Genomic DNA, 24,624 nt, shown 5'->3' on the forward strand with positions numbered 1-24,624 from the left:
CTATTATAGGATATTAATTGAAAATATGGCCAAAATTACAAAACTATTGTCTAAACTCTTGAAAAAAATATTCGTTTTCGGTGGGATTGCGTCGTTCAAACTGCTTTTGAAATCGTGAGAGACATCATCTGTTTGAAACCCCGTCTAGAGTTTCCTAATTTTCCGAAAACATTTCTTATAACTTCCGATCTATGCATTAGGAGTCGTCCTGGGTAAATGAGTGGCTGGGCAAGACCTTCCTGTAGTATATGCTTCTAGAACCTTGAATAATGCCGAACTCAATTACCCTACAGTAGAATAAAGAAATATATAAAAAAAATGTTGTCTTAAATGGTTTTATTAAAAATGCATTAAAAACTAAAAAATAATTATTTTCCTGTACTACAATTTCGATGGTGATACATGACTTTAAATAAAATCATACAAAATCTGTGATTATCCTGTAGAATTTGTGACCTGCTTATGGCGGGGGCACAGGGGAACAGGGATCCGCGGGCTCCAGTTAGCGCTGATGGAGGGGGAACACCTACAGAAGCGGTGGTAATGTGGACGTCAGACGCCACGATGTGAGACGAACCGACGCCAGCGCCAAGCGAGTGACGCCGCGGCCAACCAGCGTCGACAACATATTTCCCGGTGACGCTGGTTGGCCGTGGTGTCGGTTCCTCTCCCGCCGTGGCGTCTCACGCATACATTACCACCGCTCCCTGTAGGTGTTTCCCCCTCCAAAAGCTTCGATGGCTCACCGTGGGCTCCTGCTGCGTAGCTCAAGCCCGCCGAAGCTACACTGCCAACGAGCCCACCGTGCTTAGTGACGTAAAAGCATGTGACGTCACATTCGCTTCGCGTTATCGCCACTTGGCTGACTTCACGCTGGCGTCAATTCACGCACACATTACCACCGCTCCTGCAGGTGTTTCCCCTCCATCAGCTGGATCCTGCCGATCCCTGCAGGGGAACCAGAGAAGAGTTCTTTGCCGGCGGAATCCCGTCGGCGGCGTTCGGCGATCGTCGGTCGCGGCGGTCGGTCGGCGAAGACCGTATTCGGGGAGGGTTTGATAGTGTCCTACCGGACGAGCTAAAACAGCGCTGGATACCGCGCGACGCTAAAGGGGCGACCATGACAGACCACCCGCTAGTCTGGCTAGCCCGTCATGGGAGCCTTCGTAGCGTCTCGCGGTCTCTTTAACAACAGAAGGCACGCTGCGGGAAAGAAAGATTGGAAGGGAAAGCAGGCGCGTGAGGAGTCCCTATGCTGGACAACGCTGAGCTAGAAACTCGGGGTCCTGCACAGGCTATATGGAAGGCCTATTGTGCAGTGAGCGAGCTATCATTGACCGCTGGGGACCATTGCGGCCGGATGGTCCAGCACGAATCACGCGACTCAGCAGATGTAACGACCAAGGAACAGGGCTCAGTCAGTGACGTCAGAATCGTGGGTTTTCGCCCACGGGCGCTACCCCCACTCCACGACCAAGCGTACCCCCTGCTAGCGCCTGTACCGCACCACACAAGCATACCCGTCCCTCTATCCGTGTGTCGTACGCGCTGTCTGGCCGGTGCTCTCCACCGAGAATTTATTTCACCAAGGTTCAAATCCCGATGCGATGATTCTACTTTTTTCATTAATTATTCTGTAATTTCTCTTTTCATATTTATAGTAGAATAAAAACTTGAAAACTATTAATTTTGAAAGCATTTTTACAGCTGGCTAATGTACGATGTTGGTCTTATGCCTTTTTTATACATAAACAGAAATAATTCCTTGAAATACCACTTACAAAATAAGCTCCTTCTAGGATGCACACTTTAAAATTCACGTCACAATGAACAGTTACAGAATCGGTGATTTCCGTTTCAGGTAAGCGAGCCGCCCGCTCCGCTATTGCGGTTGACCTACCACCTTCTCGTGGTTTCCATCGAGCAAAGGCACAATTTTCGTAAATAATCAACGGACAAATAAGCAGATAGGGTAGACCGAGGGGGAGGGGGGTTGTAACACGTTAAATATCTCAAAACATATAATAGATATTAACACAAATTTTGGATATATGATGAAAAATGACATTTCGAATACACACATCCATCTCCTAGCAGTATCGAGACACAATAGACTTGCATAGTGAAGACAATAACTTTTCGATATCCTAAAGTAACTTTTGCTTACTGATTTAAAATTGTAATATAAATACTCCCTTTGCAAGTACGTCTTTCTCTATTTTTTAATACTTAATCTGGCCATTTTTAAAGTAATACTGATCGTTACTTATCACTTTTAAGCGTCTCGTTAATAAAAATTTATAATTTAAGTTCAAAAACCTGGTGGGGAGCGATTGTAACATCGGCAGTCGGGGTCGGTTATACCGCGGTAGAACCGAATAGTGACAAAGAAGAATAATAATATTGTCTTGTTTGCATGAAATCCTATAGTACAACACAAGCAAATCAAAGGAAAAGTAGGTACAATGTACTGAATGTAAGGATTCATCACATGAAGAATGCACCAGCCGAATAAGCATATAAAGAGAACTTGGTCAATTTTAAAAAAATTTCTTCAGCTTGCCAAAGTTCCGCGGGGAGTATGACTTTTTTTTACTCAAATTCCATTTACACCAGTCGAAAGCGGCTATATTCCTGTGTAGAAAGAGAGTAATAAATTTCTTGTGTGATTTTTTGTTGGCCGAGTTATTCAACTTTGAAGCAAAACTGTTTTTTTTTTTTACTCTAGTTGCTTGAAACAAGCGAAGGAATCATTGTAGAATGTTCATGAAAAAAGCAATAGAAACATCAGTTCTCTCCTCTTTAAGACGCATATGTGATTTCTTTAATTCGGTTAAAATTTTGGTCCATGATAACCCTTCGAAAATATGCTTAAAAATTGCACAAATTCCATTTTTTCTTCAAATCGCTGTATCTCCGCGAGGGATGACCGGAACATCAATGCTTTAACCTCATTTTAAAGCGGAGAGTGTGACGTCCCGGCCCCACCACGGTTTCACGACCTAGTGTCGGCGAGCGCCACCATTAGATTAGACCTCTGGTGGCGCTCGCCACCATTAGATTAGACCTCTGGTGGCGCTCGCCGACACTAGGTCGTGAAACCGTAGTGGGGCCGGGACGTCACACTCTCCGCTTTAAAATGAACTTCAAGCATTGATGTTCCGGTCATCCCTCGCGGAGGTACAAGCGAGTTGAAGAAAAAGTGGAATTTGTGCAATTTTTAAGCATATTTTCGAAGGGTTATCATAGACCGAAATTTTAACCGAATTGAAGAAATCACATATGCGTCTTAAATAGGAGAGAACTGATGTTTCTATAGCTTTTTTCATGAACATTCTACGATGATTCCTTCGCTTGCTAGAAGCAACTAAAGTAAAAGAAAAAAACAGTTTTTGCTTCAATGTTGAATAACTCGGCCAACAAAAAATCACACAAGAAATTTATTACTCTTTTTCTACACAGGAAAGTAGCCGCTTTCGACTGGTGTAAACGGAATTTGTGTAAAAAATTTCATACTCCCCGTGGAACTTTCGCAAGCTGAAGAAATTTTTTTTAAATTGACCAAGTGCTCTTTATATTGCTATAACTTTTCCGAAAAGCAATGCATCTAAAATTTGAAAAAGCGGCTGAAAGTAGAGATTCCACGCTTTCAAACCATATTTTCAAAATATCGATAAGACTATTATTGCCGGAGTTATGACCATGTGAACGTCCTCCTATTTTTCCGGTTCCTAGAGGTGATCCTTTAATTAATGTGAGGAGTGTAGAATGGTCGCAGAGCTCGAGACCCTCACCGAGATACTATGTAATGGGGTGGAAGGGGTTTCGAATTACGTTTAGATATTTGTTGTACATATACGAAAGAATAATAAGCTTGGGAATTATAAAAAAATGATGTTTATTCAATATTTATGTTACTGCATGTATTACAAATAATCAGAGTTAGGAGCGATGGGGCCGCAGTCAATGGGGGGGGGGGGACACCTACAGTAGTGGTGGTTATGTGTGCATGAACTGCGCCTGCGCCAGTCACGCACACATTACCACCGGTCCTGTAGGTTTTTCCCCTTCCATCACTGCGGTCCAATCGCTCCTAACTCTGCAAATAATAATAAGGATAACAACGATAACGATGATACCAATAAATACCATAAAGCCAACAAACATAACGCGAATGCTCCTCGGGCCTCGGCAACGCAGACCCCTCGGGCTTCTCATTGTTGCCCCAACACAGTCCCCGCAAAGGCCTGGTTTATGACACCCCCACAGCTAACTTATCGCTTGGCTGCGACTGACATACACAGCTCCGTTACTGTATGCGTTAGCGCTCTCAAGCGGTGGGTCAAAATTGATCCAGACTCAGAATACGGAGGGTTAAGTACAACGACCATTGTTTTCGGCTACTGTTTTATTGTTTAACTGCAACGACTATTATAATAAATTCCGCGTTCGGAATATCTAGAGTAATTAAAATGGGCATAGGACAATCACTGGGTGGTAGTGTTACAAGAGTTACCGGTGTCGAGATTCTCCCTGAGAATCTCGCTGCACTCCGTGGTCGTCCTTGAACGGGTCGTTCCTCGGGCTCCGATAGTTCGGGTGATGATGCCGGGGACGGGATACTCGGGTTGAGCCGAGAGGTGTGGATCGTTGCCGGTTTAAGAGTTAGAAGTCACCGTAGTGTTGAACAAAGGTTTGTTGAATTTGACTGATCTCGACGGGGCAATCACGTAACTGATTTTATAATATTGCTCTGGTTATTCGGGCGTGGGTTTATATACATAATTTGAGGTTGCGGTTTGGTGATCGCGGGGAAAGGCCTGATGGTCTCCGTCTGTGGATCTTCGGCCTTGCAGCGTGTGCGGATTCCTTTGATTGCGCATCTTGCTGAGCTTGCTAGTTGTCGTTACACCAGGTGTTATGAATTACATAACAGTAGACGTTGTAGGCCATTTATACATTTTCATTCCCGCCTCTTTTTGCATCTTCCGTCCATTTGGGACGTGACAATTTTGTAGCAGCAGCGGTGGGACACTCCAGGTTTACCCATTGGTAATATGTACTGTCCAGCAGATTTAATAAAAAATATGAAAGTCCAAGAAATACGTAATAAGAGAAACGAATTATTGTCGGTATGTTTTCAAAGCGTGGGGCGAACAACACAAACCTTTTCTGGAAGAAGTGATTGCTTAAACAGGACTGATCGCCTTCCAAATATATCGCTCCAAACCTTTCGCTACTCGAATTGTTAAATTATCTTTAATTCATATTTTCTTTTAGCAATTATGTGTGTTTTTCCCCTTAGTAAGTTGAAACCGTTTTTTCTTTACATTTCGTTACAGGCACACAGACCTTTTTCATGGATGTGGCTGAAAATGTGGTGCATCGCGTGGTGGCATAGTGGTCGCGAAGATGATGAAGAAGATGATCACGGTTATGATAAAGCTGCAACGCCATTATCAGCAGAAACTCCTCTTACCGGTACAGTATCCCGGTCTGCATCTCTAAGTGGAATTCCTCCCGCAACCCTAACTCTCGACAAAAGTATGAGTATTGCAGACAACCACGAATACATCAAATCTGCGAAAATCGGCGACTTGTCCACGAAAAGCATCTCCAGTGACTCTGTACGTTTGTATTTCTTTCATATTTTGAAACTGTTGCACGTTAACTAAATATTTTGCATGTTTTTGCCATTACTTTTCTAGAATTAAAAGTTATAGCAAAGTTATAAGAATAACATAAAAAAAATGTAAAAGTGTATACAATCTCCAAAAAGACTGGGGCCAAGTTTATCAGAGTGTATTAACACTTTGAGTGACGCATGGATTTAAGAAATACCTCTTCAAAGCGGTCAGACTCTTTCGAGTGATTGCTTCTGCGAAGAAAGTTTTGTTTAATTTGCCCCGAGCAAACATTTAATGACTCTCAGACAATACTTTCGATGGTTTCCAAAAAATATTTACGTAAAAACACGCCAAAACCGTGCATAAGATGCAAATCCCTCTGCGTGAAAACACGACAACGCCATTCAAAGTGTTAATAACGTCACCAGTACTGTAACTTGGTTTCGTGAAACATTTCACAAGAGACTTTAGGAGTTCGCAGATCTACAATAAAAGTAATGGTCACTGTTTTTCAGAGGTGAATCTGCACCTCTGGAGCGGTGGGAATTTGTAAAAAAAACTTATCGCCAAAATGATTATAACATTGAAAATTAATGTAATTTTTTTTTACATCACTGTGCTCTGCTCAATGAGAAGAAACAGAACTACAAAATAAACCATGTGCTGCAAGTGCACCGTTTCGATGCAAAAAATTGTTAAAGACTGAAGAGTCACCCAACAAAAAGTGGGTCCCGTTTCCTCATTCACACTCATATTCTTTCGTTCTTGCCTTGAAAAAAAGCAGAAGGGAAATCATAATCAGTAGGTATATCTATCCGCGGAAACACAGTTGGGCTTCGATATGAATACAGTGAGAGGAAACGAGAGCGAGGTGGAAACTGCATACATGGTGTCCCAAAATTGGGGGACAATTCGGAACATGCAATATTCTGATGTAAGAAGACATCGAAAATTTCTTTACCGTTTTGGGATACTAACAGTTGAATATTAGCGGTGGAACTTCCGGATCGCCAATCTAAAGCCGATACAGCTGAATGCGGGCAGTGGCCTCTAGCACGCAGACGCAGCAGGCACACGTAGGTACTTAGAGCCCCACGTACACACTATAGCCCAGCGCTGTCCAAGGTCGCTCCCGCGGGAGCTTGGGGTCCTCCCACTCTCGTCCGCGTTGTCAGGGATACCGCGCGACGCTAAAGAGGCGACCATGACAGACCAGCCGCTGACCTGGCTAGCCCGTCATGGGAGCCTTCGTAGTGTCGCGCGGTCTCCTTGACAACGGAAGGCACGTTGTGCAAGAGAAAAATTGGAAGGGGAAGCAGGCACGTAAGGGGCCCCTACGCTGGACAGCGCTGCTATAGCCGACCGCGCTGGTTCAAACCGTGAAAATGAACCAGCGCGGTCGGCTCAACTGTGTGTGTGACGCTATATCTACACACGCCTCTTGCGTGTGCGTGTCAGCGTACGCTGCCGCACGCTCAGCCCACTCGGCTTTAAACTGTGCGATCCGGAAGTTCCGCCGCTAAAATTCGACCGTGAATATCTCGAGAACGAAGCCTCGGATCTCAAAATGGTAAAGGAATTTTCGATGTCTTCTCGCATTAGGATATTGCATGTTCCGGATTGTCCCTCAATTTTTGGACACCGTATATATGAGGCTCCTGGAACAGCGAATATCTAAATACCACTGCTGTAATGAGTGGCTCAATACACTATTTTTTGCGTAAACTTTGGTAATATTTTGTGTCGAAGCGATGCGTTTGCAGCACATGTTTTTTCTGACCTTTTTAAAAAAAAATAACATTATTTTTCACAGTAATAAACAATTTTGCGGCAAGTTTTTTTAAAAGTGTCTCCCAATCCAGAGGTGTAGGTGCATCCCAGAAATAAATAACCATTACGTTTTATACACCCTGTATAATATTCTAGTTCGTTTTCAACTGGAGTATGCAAGCATAATTTGGTTCTCACTGTGCTAAATTCTCTTTGTGGGGTTTAGCGTAAATTCTTACGATGTTTGCCTTATACAGGGTGTCCCACTAAGGAGTGGACAGCGCGATATCTCTTAAAGTATTGTCGATAAAAATATAAAAAAAATAGGGAATTGCATGGTTCGAGGGGGCCCATTTATTAGCGCGAACGAATTTTGTTTTCGATTATTATTTTAAAAGATACGATGGTCAAGTTCGGTTTTTCAAATGGAACTATTTTTTTTGAAGACCTGAGTTGATAGTGCGTTCCAAGACAAATTCAATAAGCTTTAATGTATACACTTTATTTCCACTGGTTTTTAAGATATTGCGCTTGCAAATTTACTGATTTTCACTGCAAGAAACCCCTCTGGAATGGCAAAAACCGGGGGCGGTCTTACTGGCACCACGGGTGGCACTGCCTGTTGAAATGGATACTTACCTGCCAAAGGTCTACGCCAGAAATGGCAGGCCCAAAGGCTGGACAATTCTTTTCCGTCAGAAATGCTACTTAGGTAGGTATCGTTACTTTTATTTCGCACTTGCTTCTACGCTCGGATGGCCGGTTCTTTTGGGAGGGATGCAAGTTGGATTGGTTAGGTTAGGAGGAGTGAAAGTTGCTAGACTAAATTTCAACCATAGGGAGCAGATTGTATCAGAACCAATCGGATTTGCATCCCTCACAAAAGAACCGGCCATCCGAGCGTAGAAGCAAGTGCGAAATAAAAGTAACGATGCGCTTCTCGATACCGCAGATGTACCTACCTAAGTAGCATTTCTGACGGAAAAGAATTGTCCAGCCTTTGGGCCTGCCATTTCTGCCGTAGACCTTTGGCAGGTAAGTATCCATTTCAACAGGCAGTGCCACCCGTGGCGTCAGTAAGACCGCCCCCGGTTTTTGCCATTTCAGAGGGGTTTCTTGCAGTGAAAATCAGTAAATTTGCAAGCGCAATATCTTAAAAACCAGTGGAAATAAAGTTTATACATTAAAGCTTATTGAATTTGTCTTGGAACGCACTATCAACTCAGGTCTTCAAAAAAAATAGTTCCATTTGAAAAATCGAACTTGACCATCGTATCTTTTAAAATAATAATCGAAAACAAAATTCGTTCGCGCTAATAAATGGGCCCCCGCGAACCATGCAATTCCCTATTTTTTTTATATTTTTATCGACAATACTTTAAGAGATATCGCGCTGTCCACTCCTTAGTGGGACACCCTGTAGACTAGGAATTTATGTTGCGAAAACTAATGATGACCTTGCTCCTACTTTTTTGAAGATATAAATACGTTCCCTGTTTAAGAATATTAATGGTTTTATTAACGGCCGTGTAATTCTAAATTAAATAGATTTCAACGTCGGTTCTCGGCCTTTGCATAATTTATGGCTTTTTCGACATAAATTTTTCAAGACTAATGTATTCTATTTTGACCCCATTTGTAGAATTTGTGCGCATGCATATTTCTTGAATCACTCCTTAAGTTTTTGAACAAATCCGTTGTGAACTTGAAATAAGCGTTCAATTAGATGAGCTTTTCAAACTCTGTAATATATGGTATAAGCATAACTGTCATCTTGTTTTACAGCTTCTTGCGACAAATTAACTCTTCATGTAACATTGATAGTTTTCTTTTTTGTGTTATATTTCTTTTGTAACAGTGGGATTTTTTCTTCCTTTTAATTTTCTTCTTTTTTAAATATTACAAAATATTAATTCGTACACAATATCAGCCTCCTAGCTTAAACTATTTTCAAGATATTACGTATTAAAGTTCTAGAGAATCAGAAAAATGCACAAAAGTGTCAGTAAATATTCATAGACCTATATAAATATGGTGGTCTTTTTATCTAACAGTTACATCAGTTCTATTGTGCTGACTCTTGTGTGCTCGAGTGAAAGAACTATTATTGTACCTAGTAATCGTTCGGAACGCGTCTTCACATCCTTACCACGCTCAGTCCGCAAATGCAGGGATCTATTCTATAACTTATCGAGTTATACCTACTACGTATTATTTTCGTGGTAGCAAAGTAGGTACAGTAAACCTCGGGGCTAGCGGCGGGCTCATAACGTGTTGTGGATGCTAATCCGCGCGGCCAATGGCGCGAGTGAGAAAACCCAATGAGCGAACGAGAGGAAACGAAACAGTTGACACGAAGTTGCCGTCGACTCTTTCGTTTCCTCTCGCTCACTCATTGGGTTTTCTCACTCTCGTCGAAGAATTCCAAGAAGTGATGGGGATAGTCGCCGGGCTCCTAACGCATTGTAGACACGGGCTGGTAACGAGGATTTAATGTATAGGAATTGAAGCTAGGACTGCAAAGGAGAAAGGGAAGGAAGTATGTATGCGTCTTGTCCTGGGCCTGGTAGTGGAATCATCACTAGGGCTTATCTAGTAGACTCTGCCTTACAAGGGAACATTCCCAACCCGAAAATTCTGATTTTAATGAAACTTCGGGTAAATGAATAGCATATTGGAGTATGCAAGGACCACTTTTTCTGCGGAAATTCACACTGAAGGAGTGAAATCAGTCATTAAAGTTATCGCGGTTTTTGGATTTTTTAATATAACTTTGCAACGGTGTAAGATAGAATGAAACATTCAATATAAGAATTGTTTGGCTCTTTATCCTCTCTGGTACTACAAAAAAAAAAATTTCCACAATGCGTAATTTATAACCAACATGATTTTTGCTATTTTACATATAAATTCTTAACCATAAGAGATAGAGACAATTATTTTACGCAGAAAATTTACAAATCTTGATGATTTATTGAAATATGCAAGCATATAATTTTTTTCAACTTATTCGCAAGAAACAATTTTTCACATTTGTTCCTTATATGCCCATGCTTATAGGTGATATCTTACTTCATTCATATTTTGCAACTTACACTGAGCTTTACTTTTGTTATACAAGAGAAAGACATCTGCATGTACATGTATTGTTTTTCGCCGAACACATGCAGCAGTACAAAAATAATTCCGACACCATTAGCTTTATGAAAATAATGTTTTCATTGACCTTTGCACACTTGTCTGACAATGAGATAAATATTATATTAAGAACAATCGTGGACGATTTGCGTTTCATTAATAAATTTATTCCTGACTAGCTTAAAATACCCGGCGTTGTTCAGGTAAAACGTTGATTGTCACAGAGTGTCAAGGCTGTGAAATGAAACCTAGCGGTCGCGGCGCGAACTACTGCCCATTCGTTACAAACTAAATAAAATAAGTTAAAATCAAAATTTAAAAAAAAACCCTGATACAAAAGAATGATTCATTAACTGGAAAAATAGGTTACGAAAATTTTCAAAACCATGAAATAACTGATGTAATCTTTATTTCGAATTCTTATAATATTCCAGGATGCGCCGGGGACTACTGTGAAATGTTAACAAAAATATTAAGAATTTTAAAGTATGCAACTTTAATTTTATTTAATAATGTAGATTACCTTAATACTTTCAGACGCAGAATTTCTAAAGAATTTACTTGTGTAAAGAAACATATGGCCCCATTAAAAGGGGCAGCTACAATGTCTTGGTGCATCGATGCATTTTTTAAAAAAAGAATGGAGTTCTAAGAAACCAGACATTGTGAAACAATTAAACTTTTTTCTTTACCGGTTTTAAATATTATTAATCGTAGAAAAGATATAGCCCATGTAAGTTGCATGGAACAATCTGTCTACATATGTATATACGAATGTGGTAATGGAATTAAGATCGGAGAGAGGCACTCACTCCCCTTTGCTTGTATCAGTATGAATACTGTGTATTTATACATTTGCAACAAACTCATGATAAATCATCGTCGTTTTTTAATCTTTTCTATCATTATAATAATCAGCATTCTCTTTATACTATATTATATTACATTGTATTAGCAGTATGCTAGCGTACCGCGCACGCGAGCGCCCGTGCGAACAGCGTGCGACCTATCGTCAAGTGAAAAAACTAAGTGTCCCGCCAGCGCATGCGAGCTACCAGTCGATCAGCAATACTGGTGTACAATCAATCCAAACGCAAAGCGAAACGCGAGAGTAACGCGTGATTGATGGGGGTCAGATACGTATCTTAATTGGTGTGCATAAAGTGTGACGAATGATTGGCGCGGGCCAAGTTCCGCAAATGCGTATAAGTATAGGTCCGTCAGTAGGTAGACTTCACTTTTAAATCACTTCTAGTCCAAATAGTGTCGAACCCAGTTCAATAACCACCCAGCGGAAGAACGATGCGCGACTTCCATCCTAGGCCGCTTGAATAGGCACACCTGGGCAACGCGAAGTCTACAACTGGGTTGCTTTAATTAGCATCCTGCCTTTCATCCTAGGCCGCAAGGTTGCCATACGTACTGGATAAATGGCGGCGTGCTGGCCCATATAACGTTGTACAATGTAGGAGAATGGGAACACTTACTTATATTTGGTTGGGGACGTCGTGACCGTCATACCAAAGCTAAGTCAATCCAAGCCAAGTGATGTCATATATGCCAGTACACGTACTGGTTACCTGGCAACCCTACTAAAGTCCATTTCATATATATTGGCCGGTGAGTTCGGTTCCACGATCAGCGCGCGAGGAGAAATCAGCCACCACCACCTGACGACCGTGGATTGGCAGTTGAAGTTGCTGGGCCCCCAAAGGGTATGGTGAGGTAAGGAGAACGCTACTCGACTCCGCCCGAACGAAGCCGTGTGGCTGTTGTTTATTCTTAGCGTAGTAGTTGTGTGCAGGGACCGGCGGACTCCAGCTACAACTGATGGAGGGGGAAACACATACAGGAGCGGTTGTAATGTGTGCGTGGTTGACGCAGGCGCAGTTCACGTAACCACCGCTCTTGTGGTAGCTGGAGTCCGCCGATCCCTGGTTAGGAGCCCGGCGACTATCCCCACAATTTCTTGGAATTCTTTGATCGAGAGTGAGAGAATCCGAGAATACGCGAGAGCGGACAAAAGAGTCACACGTAGTTGCCGTCGACTACGAAAGAGAGAAAGCATGATACTTTGTCTCGCTTCGTCGTTCACGTGCATCGTACGCTCCAGAGTTAAGCAAAAGTTTACCTAAATAAAAATCTCAAATAACAAACAAAAGATAAATAATTTGTATTCGTTATTCGAGGCTCGAATAATCGAAGTTATCTTTATTCGAAGAGCAACGAATAAATAATTTTATTCGATCAGAATTTATTCGACCAATAAAGATAATTTTTTATTGCATGAGAATTTATTCGACGAATGAAGATAATTTTTTATTGCATGAGAATTTATTCGACGAGTAAAGATAACTTTCTTATTCCATGAGAATTTATTCGACAAATAAGTATAATTTTTTAGTCAAAGGTTTTATTCGAATAAATGCGTCGAATACATTTTTCATCCGCAGCATTTATCTTTTCGAAGCCTTCGAATAAAGCCACGAATAAAGAGCCCGGTCGAGTGGCGAGCGCCGAACACAAAGGACTGGCGATGGCGACTTGGGGTCTTGGTGACTCACCAAGTTTCGACGCTGACGAAAGTTAAAAATTCGAATAAAAAATTATCGTTATTCGTCAAATAAATTCTCATCGAATAAAAAAGTTATCTTTATTCGTCGAATAAATTCTCATCCAATCAAAAAGTATCTTCATTCGTCGAATAAATTCTCATCCAATAAAATGTATATGCAATTACATGTAAATACTGTTACATTTTTCATTATAAGTTATCTTCAGCATTACAATGTTTGTACAGTATTTATTCGCAAGGACCTCTGACTCGCTCTCGTACCATCTCGCTCTCGCCTTCGGCAAGAAAGAAGGGAGAAACGACCACTCGGAATCGTGTCCCGTGTATGTACTCAAAGTGGTGGGGATGCTTCGCTGCGTGTGTACGTACCTCACGAACACCAATTCTCACCACGCGCGAGTAGGCATAGCCCGAGAGAGAGCGAGAACGTAGAGAAAAGGAGCACCGAGGCAGGCAAGTGGTGTGGTGGGAGAATATCCCTCACGAAGCTCACCGGCCAATATATATGAAATGGACTTTAGATCCTCTGCGACTGTATCTAGCTCGCTATTATTCTCAGCAACCTCTATATTCAAAATATCAGCAACACGTTCATCGTATGTAAACTTTAAAGAATCAGTCTCATGAAGAAGTAGAGTTAGTGCTGGCTGCCGTATAAACTCTCGTCCTAACAAGAGTGCATATGTCATAGTGGAATCAGGTACAACAGCAAGTTTTACCGTAAAAATATGATCGGGTATTGATTTGACACGAATCCGAGATGTGATATACCCATTTACAACTTAGGCGACTTATTCAACCCTCCATAATTGGTTCCGCATTTCTGTCGAGACATCTTATACTTGCTAAAATATTGTAAATAAGTACTCTCGATAATAATGTTAATGACGCTCCCTGTATCCACTAGGGCTTAAACAAAATAATCGCGTTCCAGCGCCTCCGTCACCAGCACGCAGCATCCATGGGTTGTCTCCGTCAGTGGCGTCCTGATTGACAGGTCTCCATTCGGCTCAGCAATGCGAGACACTTCCTCTGCTGGTGATCCATAGGGCAGGTCAATAAGACCAGTTGTCCCGCTGGTGGATGTCTTCGCTTGGCTCCCAGTCGTAGTTTTGTAATTTTTAAAACTGTGACCCACTGTTCCACAAATGTAACACGCGCCTTTCTCTCATCTTCATTTGGGACACGATGAGGACCAGTGTCCCTCCTGATTACAGTTGAAACACCGCACTGTCTTCGTACGAGTGTCCTCCCCGGCGCTAGAGTAGGTTTTATTCTTTGATTGTAAATTTACAGCGACGTTCTTCTTACTAACAGGCCGCTGGCTAATCTTCTCAAATGCAATGAACAATGTTGAAGAAAATTTAAAGCATTGCATTCTTGCTTGATCCCGCAGAATGGATCAGAAATTCCATCTACCAGAAAGTCTATCAGCTTTTCCTCCTCTATGGTTATACGGTTGGCCATAAATACTTTGTCATAATAATACCCGCTGAAATTTTCATTTGATTTCCACAGTCTATCTTCAAATTTTTTCCTGAACATCAATTTACTCGGCTGATGGTAAAACATCTTTTTCAGTTCAGACAAAAACGTCTAGAGGCTCATCTGAATATGTTCGGATTTGGAATGCAACCATTGCAATGCTCTGCCTCGTAATTTTGTACCAATCAATATTTTGGTGATATTATCATCCAGATCAAAGGTGGTGCGCAATTGTCTCACTTGTTTTTCCCAAGTAGGATATGTGTATCCTGAGCCATCAAAGTCACCCAACATGTCACCTAGAGCCTTGATGCCCACCTTAGGTCTATCGGAAACACTTAATACCGATCTTGGAGAATTCTCCAAAATCTCGTTCTCTCGACGGGCCAATTCAAGCTCCCTCCGCATTAGGTCGGCCTCTTGTCGGATTAGATCCATTTCACTAGCAACCGAATTTCTTACTGCCTCATTCGATGCTTCATCTTCACAAGGTTGACTCTCCTGACTACAACTTTGTTCACCTGCGGCGCTTCCGCCTGGTATATTTTCCACCCAGGCGTTATCAGGAAAAGCTGAATCCAATTTTAGCAACAAATCAGCTTTGCTACCTGAGGCAGAAATGCCAGCGTGTTTCGCCGCACTTCTTAGTTGCGCCAAGGTCAAGTCGTTGGGATCCATTTTCCTGTCAAAACAGACGTTTCTAAATTCTCACTAAATGCTTGGTACACGGTTACTCGTAAATAATGTACCAGAGCACATAAAGCTTGTTTAGCAAACAAAATTGCCACGAAAATAATTCGTTCCAACACATGGTTTTTCTAACCTATATTCACACGTGGTATCTTTATCCCACTTCTGGGAGCTGTAAGGTGGGGTTTATAAAAGATAGCCGTTTTCTTTAGATAGATTTACTTAGTATAAATTGAATAGTAACACAAAATAATACTTGATATACATGAGTCTAAACTGAACAAAGAATATTTCGACTAAGTACTAAACCGTCCGCGCACGTTCAACGTTCTCTTTGTTCTCTACCGTGCTTAACTACGACGCGTTCTTAGCTGAGACGCGTTCACATGCGTCCGCGTAACCGGAAGGCGGCGCGTTATTTGAATACCGCTTACAATACTGCACGGAGGATGGGGGCGCGTACAGTATTTTAATATATAACATATAAGAAGACAATTGTTTTCGAAATTTAAAAAAGGTATTTTTTACAAAATATTTTTATTAATTCTTAAAAACATATTGCTTTTTTATTGCATCAATCAAAAATCCCATTTTGTCTAACGTATTGTAATAACAAAATCGACGGCACAAATATTCACACAATCGCTCTCCAAACTCTTCATCATGGTAACGTACTCTCCCTCTAAACCATTTTGCTGGACGCCAACCTGATTCCATTTTAAGTATGCGTCCCATCTGGTGGTGCCTTAAATTCAATACTATAGTTAACAGTTTTATGTTTGTATCCTTATTCTGCTAAACTACTATAAGTCCTACAACTATCAATGTGTATTTCTGAACCTATGCAACGCCATCCGTGTCTGTTCTTCTCGCTTGCGGCCTGCTGCGCATGCGCATCCGCCCAAGGCCGTACCTATTACATCTCTCTTTTTAACGAACAAAATACTTAAACATAGACTCTCAGGTAACTCGGTTTTTTGGTTTGTCTATTGCTTCTTTTGGGTACATAGTTTCCGACATCCTCCTGACTTTTCATACACTTCCTCGCTTCTTCTTTTCTTTGCTTAATCGCTATACTATGATTATTATCACAATCAGTAGTACTATCGTGGCGTTCTTGCTTAAAAACATTACATTAACTGTTAGTCGAATCACGTAATATGTGTTTCCGATTGCGATTAAGAACTCTTGCAGATTCTGTTAAGATGTTGTAAGACTTAGGCTTTTTTGGTCTGTTTACAATTATTCCCCGTTTACCAAATGCTTAATTTTCTCGTCTTGTATTTGCACAATATTTCCAACCCTAAAATCTGGGTGCATTCACACTCGTTTATCAAAATACATTTTTTGTTTGTCTTGTCTACGTATTAATTTTTCCTTGATCTCATAGTCATTAGCATCTGTGGTTTCATATTTTACATTGGACGCTGATAGATATCCACTAACATTCCTACCGAACATTAATCTATTTGGCGATCCTGTTTCCGCTGTTATCATTGTATTTCTATATTCTAGTAACACTAGGTATGGATCTCTATCATCCAATTCTGCTTTTTTCATCATACGCTTCACAGTTTGAATATGCTATTCACTCATGCCATTTCTTTGTGGATATCTTGCGGATGAGCTGATACAGCAATTTCACACAACACCATAACATTGCTACAACGTTGTGGCAATATTGCGGTGCAAGATTGCAATATGGCACCGCAATATTACAGGTCTACACCTATGCCCGCCCTGAGCAATATTGCAGGAGTGTATTCCTGCAAAGTTGTGGCAACATTACAGGTATGTAGTCGTGGTGGCAATGATCCTGTAACGAAACGGCAAAATTACGGCAATAACCCTGCAACGTTTCGGCAAAATTGCGACAATGATCCTGTAACGCTTCGGGCAGTAGGACCAACAATGTAATTTGTAATCAATTATTATATATTACTGTAATGATATATAATATTAGTATCAGTATTAGAACAAACTGAAAATTGTTTATGCTGGCCCTACGATAAGAAAAAAATCCAAAGTAATACTAGCCCAAAGCCAGCCAGGCACGTTAACATTCTGTCATTATTTATACATTGTGGATTCTCCACGCACGCTCACTGCGGTCAGGCACTCGGTCCGAAAGTCATCTCAGGTACCAACAACATTTGTCTACTCGACGCTATATTTATTGTTTGGATGTTGTTTTTAGTTTTGAAGATATGCGACGAAACATTATCACCCATTTTCGTCACTGTTTTCGTAACGCTCGACTTTTCGTGTATGCCCCCCAGTACTATTCCGATTTTAAAGACATATTCACGTAAAAAAGAAAAAATCAAGAAGCTGAGGGGTCAGGGTTGGTTTGCTAGATGTAGGCAAACATGGGCGAGTAAGACAGCTCATTGTCAGTGATGTAGTACAGAGTAGTAGAGGGTAAACAGGTTATACTATAGAAATAACGGTTTATGTGTCTATGAAGGACGCGGCCACACGAATATGTGCAGGAATCGTAGAGTAGTAGGCTTCTTCTCTATTCTATGTGACGACGTTACCTTCGTACTCTCTCCTTGGGTCTTATGTAGGAAATTCTTCCACAGGGGGATTCGAACCGAGGATCTGTAGTATCTTAGACGAACACTCTGCGATTGATAAGATTGCTTACATATTCGAACATATATTCCTACCGTGCAAAACTTTAAACTCAAATTATTCAAAAACAAAAGCTCATTTTTAACCGAAAAAAGGAGGAGGTTATAGATTCGACCCGTATATATTGCTTTTTTTCAACTTCTTAGCATATACAGGGTGTCCCACTAAGGAGTGGACAGCGCGATATCTCTTAAAGTATTGTCGATAAAAATATAAAAAAAATAGGGAATTGCATGGTTCGAGGGGGCCCATTTATTAGCGCGAACGAATTTTGTTTTCGATTATTATTTTAAAAGATACGATGGTCAAGTTCGGTTTTTCAAATGGAACTATTTTTTTTGAAGACCTGAGTTGATAGTGCGTTCCAAGACAAATTCAATAAGCTTTAATGTATACACTTTATTTCCACTGGTTTTTAAGATATTGCGCTTGCAAATTTACTGATTTTCACTGCAAGAAACCCCTCTGGAATGGCAAAAACCGGGGGCGGTCTTACTGACGCCACGGGTGGCACTGCCTGTTGAAATGGATACTTACCTGCCAAAGGTCTACGCCAGAAATGGCAGGCCCAAAGGCTGGACAATTCTTTTCCGTCAGAAATGCTACTTAGGTAGGTATCGTTACTTTTATTTCGCACTTGCTTCTACGCTCGGATGGCCGGTTCTTTTGGGAGGGATGCAAGTTGGATTGGTTCTGATACAATCTGCTCCCTATGGTTGAAATTTAGTCTACCAACTTTCACTCCTCCTAACCTAACCAATCCAACTTGCATCCCTCCCAAAAGAACCGGCCATCCGAGCGTAGAAGCAAGTGCGAAATAAAAGTAACGATGCGCTTCTCGATACCGTAGATGTACCTACCTAAGTAGCATTTCTGACAGAAAAGAATTGTCCAGCCTTTGGGCCTGCCATTTCTGGCGTAGACCTTTGGCAGGTAAGTATCCATTTCAACAGGCAGTGCCACCCGTGGGGCAAGTAAGACCGCCCCCGGTTTTTGCCATTCCAGAGGGGTTTCTTGCAGTGAAAATCAGTAAATTTGCAAGCGCAATATCTTAAAAACCAGTGGAAATAAAGTGTATACATTAAAGCTTATTGAATTTGTCTTGGAACGCACTATCAACTCAGGTCTTCAAAAAAAATAGTTCCATTTGAAAAACCGAACTTGACCATCGTATCTTTTAAAATAATAATCGAAAACAAAATTCGTTCGCGGTAATAAATGGGCCCCCTCGAACCATGCAATTCCCTATTTTTTTTATATTTTTATCGACAATACTTTAAGAGATATCGCGCTGTCCACTCCTTAGTGGGACACCCTGTAGACCGATTTTGATGATCTTTTTTTTATTCGAAAGAGGGCGATACACCGACGGTCCCATCCTACACTGCATCAATATTGGCTCAATAATTTGCCTCCGAGCGGCCACTGAGTAGGCCGTGCGTGAGACAGAGTCTGACCGTCGGTGTTCTTTTAATTCGTTTCGAAAAACATGCGATTGCACACGGACGAGTAGCATACAAAGTAACAGGTTACCGTGATACTCATACGTGTGCGTCGTATATTTTTCGATTCAAATTAAAAGAACGCCAACGATCGAACTTTCACACGCACGCTTGACTCAGTGGCCGCTCGGAGGCAAAGTTATACAGTATTTCCTCCTTACGGACTCGGTTTGGTGTACACGATATGGACTTTTCGCTATCCCCATTACTTCTGCCTCACTCTTGCCCGGGAAGGCGAGAGCGAGCGAGAGGCACTGAAAGCGAGCAAGGACGGAACAAGATAGACGACGCGTCGATATTTTGTCTCGCTCCGTCTTTCGGGCGCCTAACACTCTGTCCTTTGCGTGCGCGACGGGCGTGCGTGATGGTCGCAAGCGCTTACCGTGAGCAGGAAAACCGCTTCGCAAAATCTTGACTCAGGCCCGGCTCACGGTAAGCGCTTGCGACCATCGCGCACGTTCGCTGCGCACGCAGTGTTCCATCTCAGTCCCCCCTTCTCCTAGAAAGAAGCGAGAAACGAACACTCGAAATTAGGGCTCCGTTCACGATACGGGCTCAACGCCGGTCCCGACCAGCGAACCGCTAACGAGACAATACTGTACATATTGTAGTTTGACTGTTGTATTTTGTCATATAATTTTTTAGCATCTATTGCTTTTCCTCTTTCTTCCAGCTTTTCACTCTTGTAGCCTCTACCTTTCATCTCATTTATTCCAGCCTAGCTATATCCAGCTTCGTTTAAACATTTTTCTCTTTATTTTCCCCAGTTGGTTTTTGTTTCTCCTTTCATATTATCGTCCACACATTTCTTCAGTAATGGCGTGTCTGGGTCCTCCTCTACCTTTTCTTCAAAACGAGCCGCTCTTTTTACTGTTCTTATTTTATACTTATTTCTCATTGTTCCTTTGTTATTATATAGTTTGGTGTCCGTGTGTCTAGTCCCAAGCACTATTTGGTATATTTCACTTGTACACTTTCTAAGTCTTCCCACACCTCCCACCCCCACACTTCCACTCCATATCTCATCACACTTTCCACCAATTTATCGAACAACCATGGTCTTCTTTTAAAGTGATCTTGGAACAATTTTTTTCCTAATTCCCACACTTACCTTGTCGCTAGCATTGTCTTTTAAATCAGATTAACTACGTGCTGTTTGCTTTCTCCATTTTTTGTGAATGTATATCCTAAGTATGTAAAGCTCTTTACCTCTTCAATTGCCTTATCTCCCGAATTCCATTGGCTACCTTTCTTTATCCCTCTGCTTTCTTAAAATACTAATATTTTTTATTTTTCGCTACTCAGAATCAAATCCTTTCCTTTTATGTAGCGTGTAATCACTTTTATCATTTCCTTCTTAGGCTCCTCGTTTTTTGCTAGCAGAACTACATCATCTGCGTATGCAACTGACCAGAACCGTATACCTCCTATTTCTACACCTCCTATGCCTACCTCTCTTAACCTACCTATGGCCGCGATATAAAGCGCAAATAGGATTGGACTCAAGGGGCATCCCTGACGCACCCATTCAGTCAACCAGTGCTCCTCACTATATCCTTCTTCCGTGTATATCTCTACCTTTGCTTCTTCGTATAGTTCTATCACTCTTTCAATCAACCCTTTTTCTGACCCCCCTTTTTGTCATCATGTATAGAGAGAACTCAAAAATGTTGAGAAACAGTGCAGTTTATTTGAGATAGAGATTGATAATGAGGTGGTACAATAGATGCGTAACGATTTCGGCGATTGTTGTCGAGATAAGAGAGACTAGTGTTCTGTATAACTGAGCACTCGGGTCGGTCACGAGAGCGAGTGTGTGTGTGTGAGTGTATGTGAGGTGTTGTGTGGAAGAGTATGTATGTATGATCGCGAAAAGTAAATACGAAGTCAATCAGCTGTTCGAGAATGTTCCAGGTTTCTTGCGGGTGATGTGCAACGGAAACTACACTCATATAGTTTATAAAAAAAAAAGATATTTGATTTCGGACCTGCTGTTTCATAGTCACACATACGACCAGCGCACATGGGGGTCTAGGAGATTAATTAATATATTATAATTTATGCATGTTTTTCTATTTACTTTTTTTATAGTCTATTAAGACATTGTACTAAAGGCAGGTAATCAAAATTTTCTATGAAAACTGTAAATTATTCCGGAAAAAAATTCTTAAAAATGGCTTACTTTTCCGACCGTCACAGTGGTGTTTCCCCTTAAGCAAGTGGTTTGCCTGGAAATCGGTCGATATTTACACCATTCCAGTATTTTTTGAACCGTTGAAAGTAGTAATCTTTAGTAGCACAGGTACATGTGACTGTATGTGTTTTGTAAACACATGTACACTGTACTTCGATACAACCAGCACTGGATTGAACAAATTGGCTTTCGATCCAGTCGACAATGACGACACTGTATTGGAATGAAAGCACTGTTTACATTATTCCAGTTCCAATCCAGTGCTGGATTGGATCACTGGACTGGACTAATGTAAACCCGGCTTAAGTGACCCCGTTCAACAGTGGCTATGATCAGCACTGTCCGACCCCTCGCCTGACTTGTCCCGCGTGCACCGCTGCACGCTGGTTACTTGCTTCTAAGCATATCTTTAAACACTTATAACTAACAAACATAGCCTCAACTGCAATGCCGTTATTCTTGATTTTCGTTTTAATTTGGTGTTTAAAATCGCCCCTTAAATTTCTTGCCAGCGGTTGAACATCCTATATGTAGGTCGGATACATGACACTCGATCACACGACAGTCTCTAACAGCTTGCTATGAAGAGAATTTGGAAGTCTCCAACCTAGAGAAAGTTTTATTTCATTGAGAAAACTCCAAACAATTCGATATTTAAAAAGCACGAATTTGTTTATAATGTTAATGTCGCAAAAATGATTTTTTAGAAAATGCCAAGCTCTATTGACGAACACGAAAGGAAAACCAACATCGTGTGATATATAGTTCCGGAGATAAAAATTAATTTTTCGATCCTATTTTCGCGAAAATGATGGCCTGCATTTTTTAAACAAATTCATTACCATCAAAATAATGACTTAACCCCCCATTCTTTATTTAACGCGGAGTATGTCATATTTCAGTTTCATCCAAGTACCAAACATCGATCACAAAAAGTGATCAATTTGGCGTAGTATAATCCGTGTATATTATTTGATACTTACCGAAGACGACAAATGTTTTCCCTTTATACATATAGATGATGAACATGTTGTAACAAAATGTGGATGAAGTAAGATATTATTACACATGAGCATAGAATGATGACTGCAGGAGTAGAAAAATATATCGTGTAAATAAAATAGTATGAAAATTTTATTCTTTCATATTTTGATAGTCCGTCCAGAATGATAAATGTTTAGTATATAATGATGATTCTTAATTTTGCAGTTAAGAATTTGCATGTTAAGCGGTAAGAAATTATTTTGTATATAAATTACGCATGGTCGAAAAACTTTCTTCCAGCAGTGTGACAGACCACGCAGAACTAAACTTTTTTTATTCGGAAGTTTGCCCTATCTACTGTGTCCGGATGGAAAGAAGTCGGTCGAGAATCTCTAGGGTCCGAATATCAGGTCCGAATAGTATATCCCAATTGGCCGGCGCGAAAACAACGACGAATACAAAGTAAGCAAACAGGACACGGGCGGCGGGAGCCAATGCGAGCGAAGGACCCCTCTTGCCCGTGTGACATTTCAACCGACTTCTTTCTATCCGGGCACAGTAGTACCATTACAAAGTTTTATCTAAAATGTGAAAATGAACGATAACCGAGGTTTGGCAACCGCACTGGGCACCAAATCTGTATTGGCGCCGCTATAAGCGTTCATTCATTTATACCCGCTTGAATTCGTTAAGCAGAAAACTGCTAATTGATTTTCGTGTCCTTGGAGGGGCGCCATGATAATCTTACCCCGGGTGCCAATATGCTAAAGCCTTAGAGCATATATATATGGAGGTCTCATTAGAGCCCTTTACACAGACGGTCTTGGGCGCGGTCCGGCGCGCCACACGCCGCGCGGCCACAAAAGTACGCGAAGCCGGATCGCGGCGCTCCTTCGCGCAGGCCAGAAGGTCGTACCCGTCACTACTTAGAGACAGCGAGTTCGGACTCCCATTTCTACGTCGATTCCTCATGCTTTTTACACGATCCACCGAAGTGGTGTATTGTGTACTACCTGTTCGATGTATATCATCAATTTGCGAAACTATCGGCAAGACACGATCGCGATATACGTTCGCAAAGAGTATACAAATTCCTCGATATACCTGGCTTATAGAGGATATTATAAATGCTATTACTGTAGGGTACACTGAAACATCTGTTTTTACGAAGCTATATTTGGTTAACCTGAAGGTGCTACAAATTATGGAAATGGTTTATGACTCAGTTACGAGTGTAAAATTTTACAAGGGTACATTAAAAAATGTGTAAATGTTTCCCCGGCAATGCGTTGGGAAATGAAATTGCAGTTAACACATTCACTGTTGTGACGATCATAATTATTACTATTGACGGCAATAATCACCATGTCATTGCTTGTTTTAATATAAAAACTAATATTGATAGACAATAAATACACATAAGATAAATGATGAAGAGATGTAATGTGCAAGATGTTTTGAAGAAAGTGGGTAGTCTTCTGATTGCTCGTGAGGCGGGTAAAATTTTCCACCCACGCTCTTGCGTGACGCGTTCGAAAAGGTTGTGGCGCGCCAGAAAGCACCACAGTCCTGCCCGCGCGCCAGAAAACACCACGGTCCTGCCCGCGCGCCAAGGTAGTTGGAAAAGGACAGATAAGGTAGTTGGAAAAGGAAAACGGCACTTGAAACCAAGGGATCGGCACGCGCTTCAGGATTTCCGTGCTGCCGAAAATCCTGGAGCGCGCGCCTAGCCTGGCAGCCAAGCCTCTGCGAGCCGCTACAAGCGGTAGGAACTGAACGCGAATTTTTTAAAACCAACCAATTAAATATATTTTTTTCAGCTTTGTGGCTACATTTGTCAATGTTTAGGGCATATGAAACAAAATTGTATGCAAAAATAGTGGTTATATCCAGAGTTATACAGCTTAAAATGGAGCGCCTTACAAAACTCATATGCGCACTGTTATCATAAAATCAGCCGTTGTAGTTATCTCAAATAGAAAATTTAAAAATTATGAAGATTTAAAATTTACAACAGGAATA

General features: G+C 41.3%; 1 protein-coding gene across 10 annotated transcripts in view; it reads left to right on the forward strand.

Annotated features, from left to right (window-relative positions):
• Machr-a (muscarinic Acetylcholine Receptor, A-type) overlaps positions 1–24,624 on the forward strand; it is a 200,745-nt gene that overhangs the window by 166,730 nt on the left and 9,391 nt on the right. For all 10 annotated transcript variants that reach the window (XM_076810385.1, XM_076810388.1, XM_076810386.1 and 7 more), the window contains one exon: positions 5,343–5,627. In XM_076810385.1, coding sequence (XP_076666500.1) covers positions 5,343–5,627 — 285 coding nt within the window. The remainder of the gene's footprint in view (positions 1–5,342; positions 5,628–24,624) is intronic.

The sequence above is a fragment of the Andrena cerasifolii genome, chromosome 4, assembly GCF_050908995.1.
Source record: "Andrena cerasifolii isolate SP2316 chromosome 4, iyAndCera1_principal, whole genome shotgun sequence".
Classification (NCBI taxonomy): Eukaryota; Metazoa; Arthropoda; class Insecta; order Hymenoptera; family Andrenidae; genus Andrena; species Andrena cerasifolii.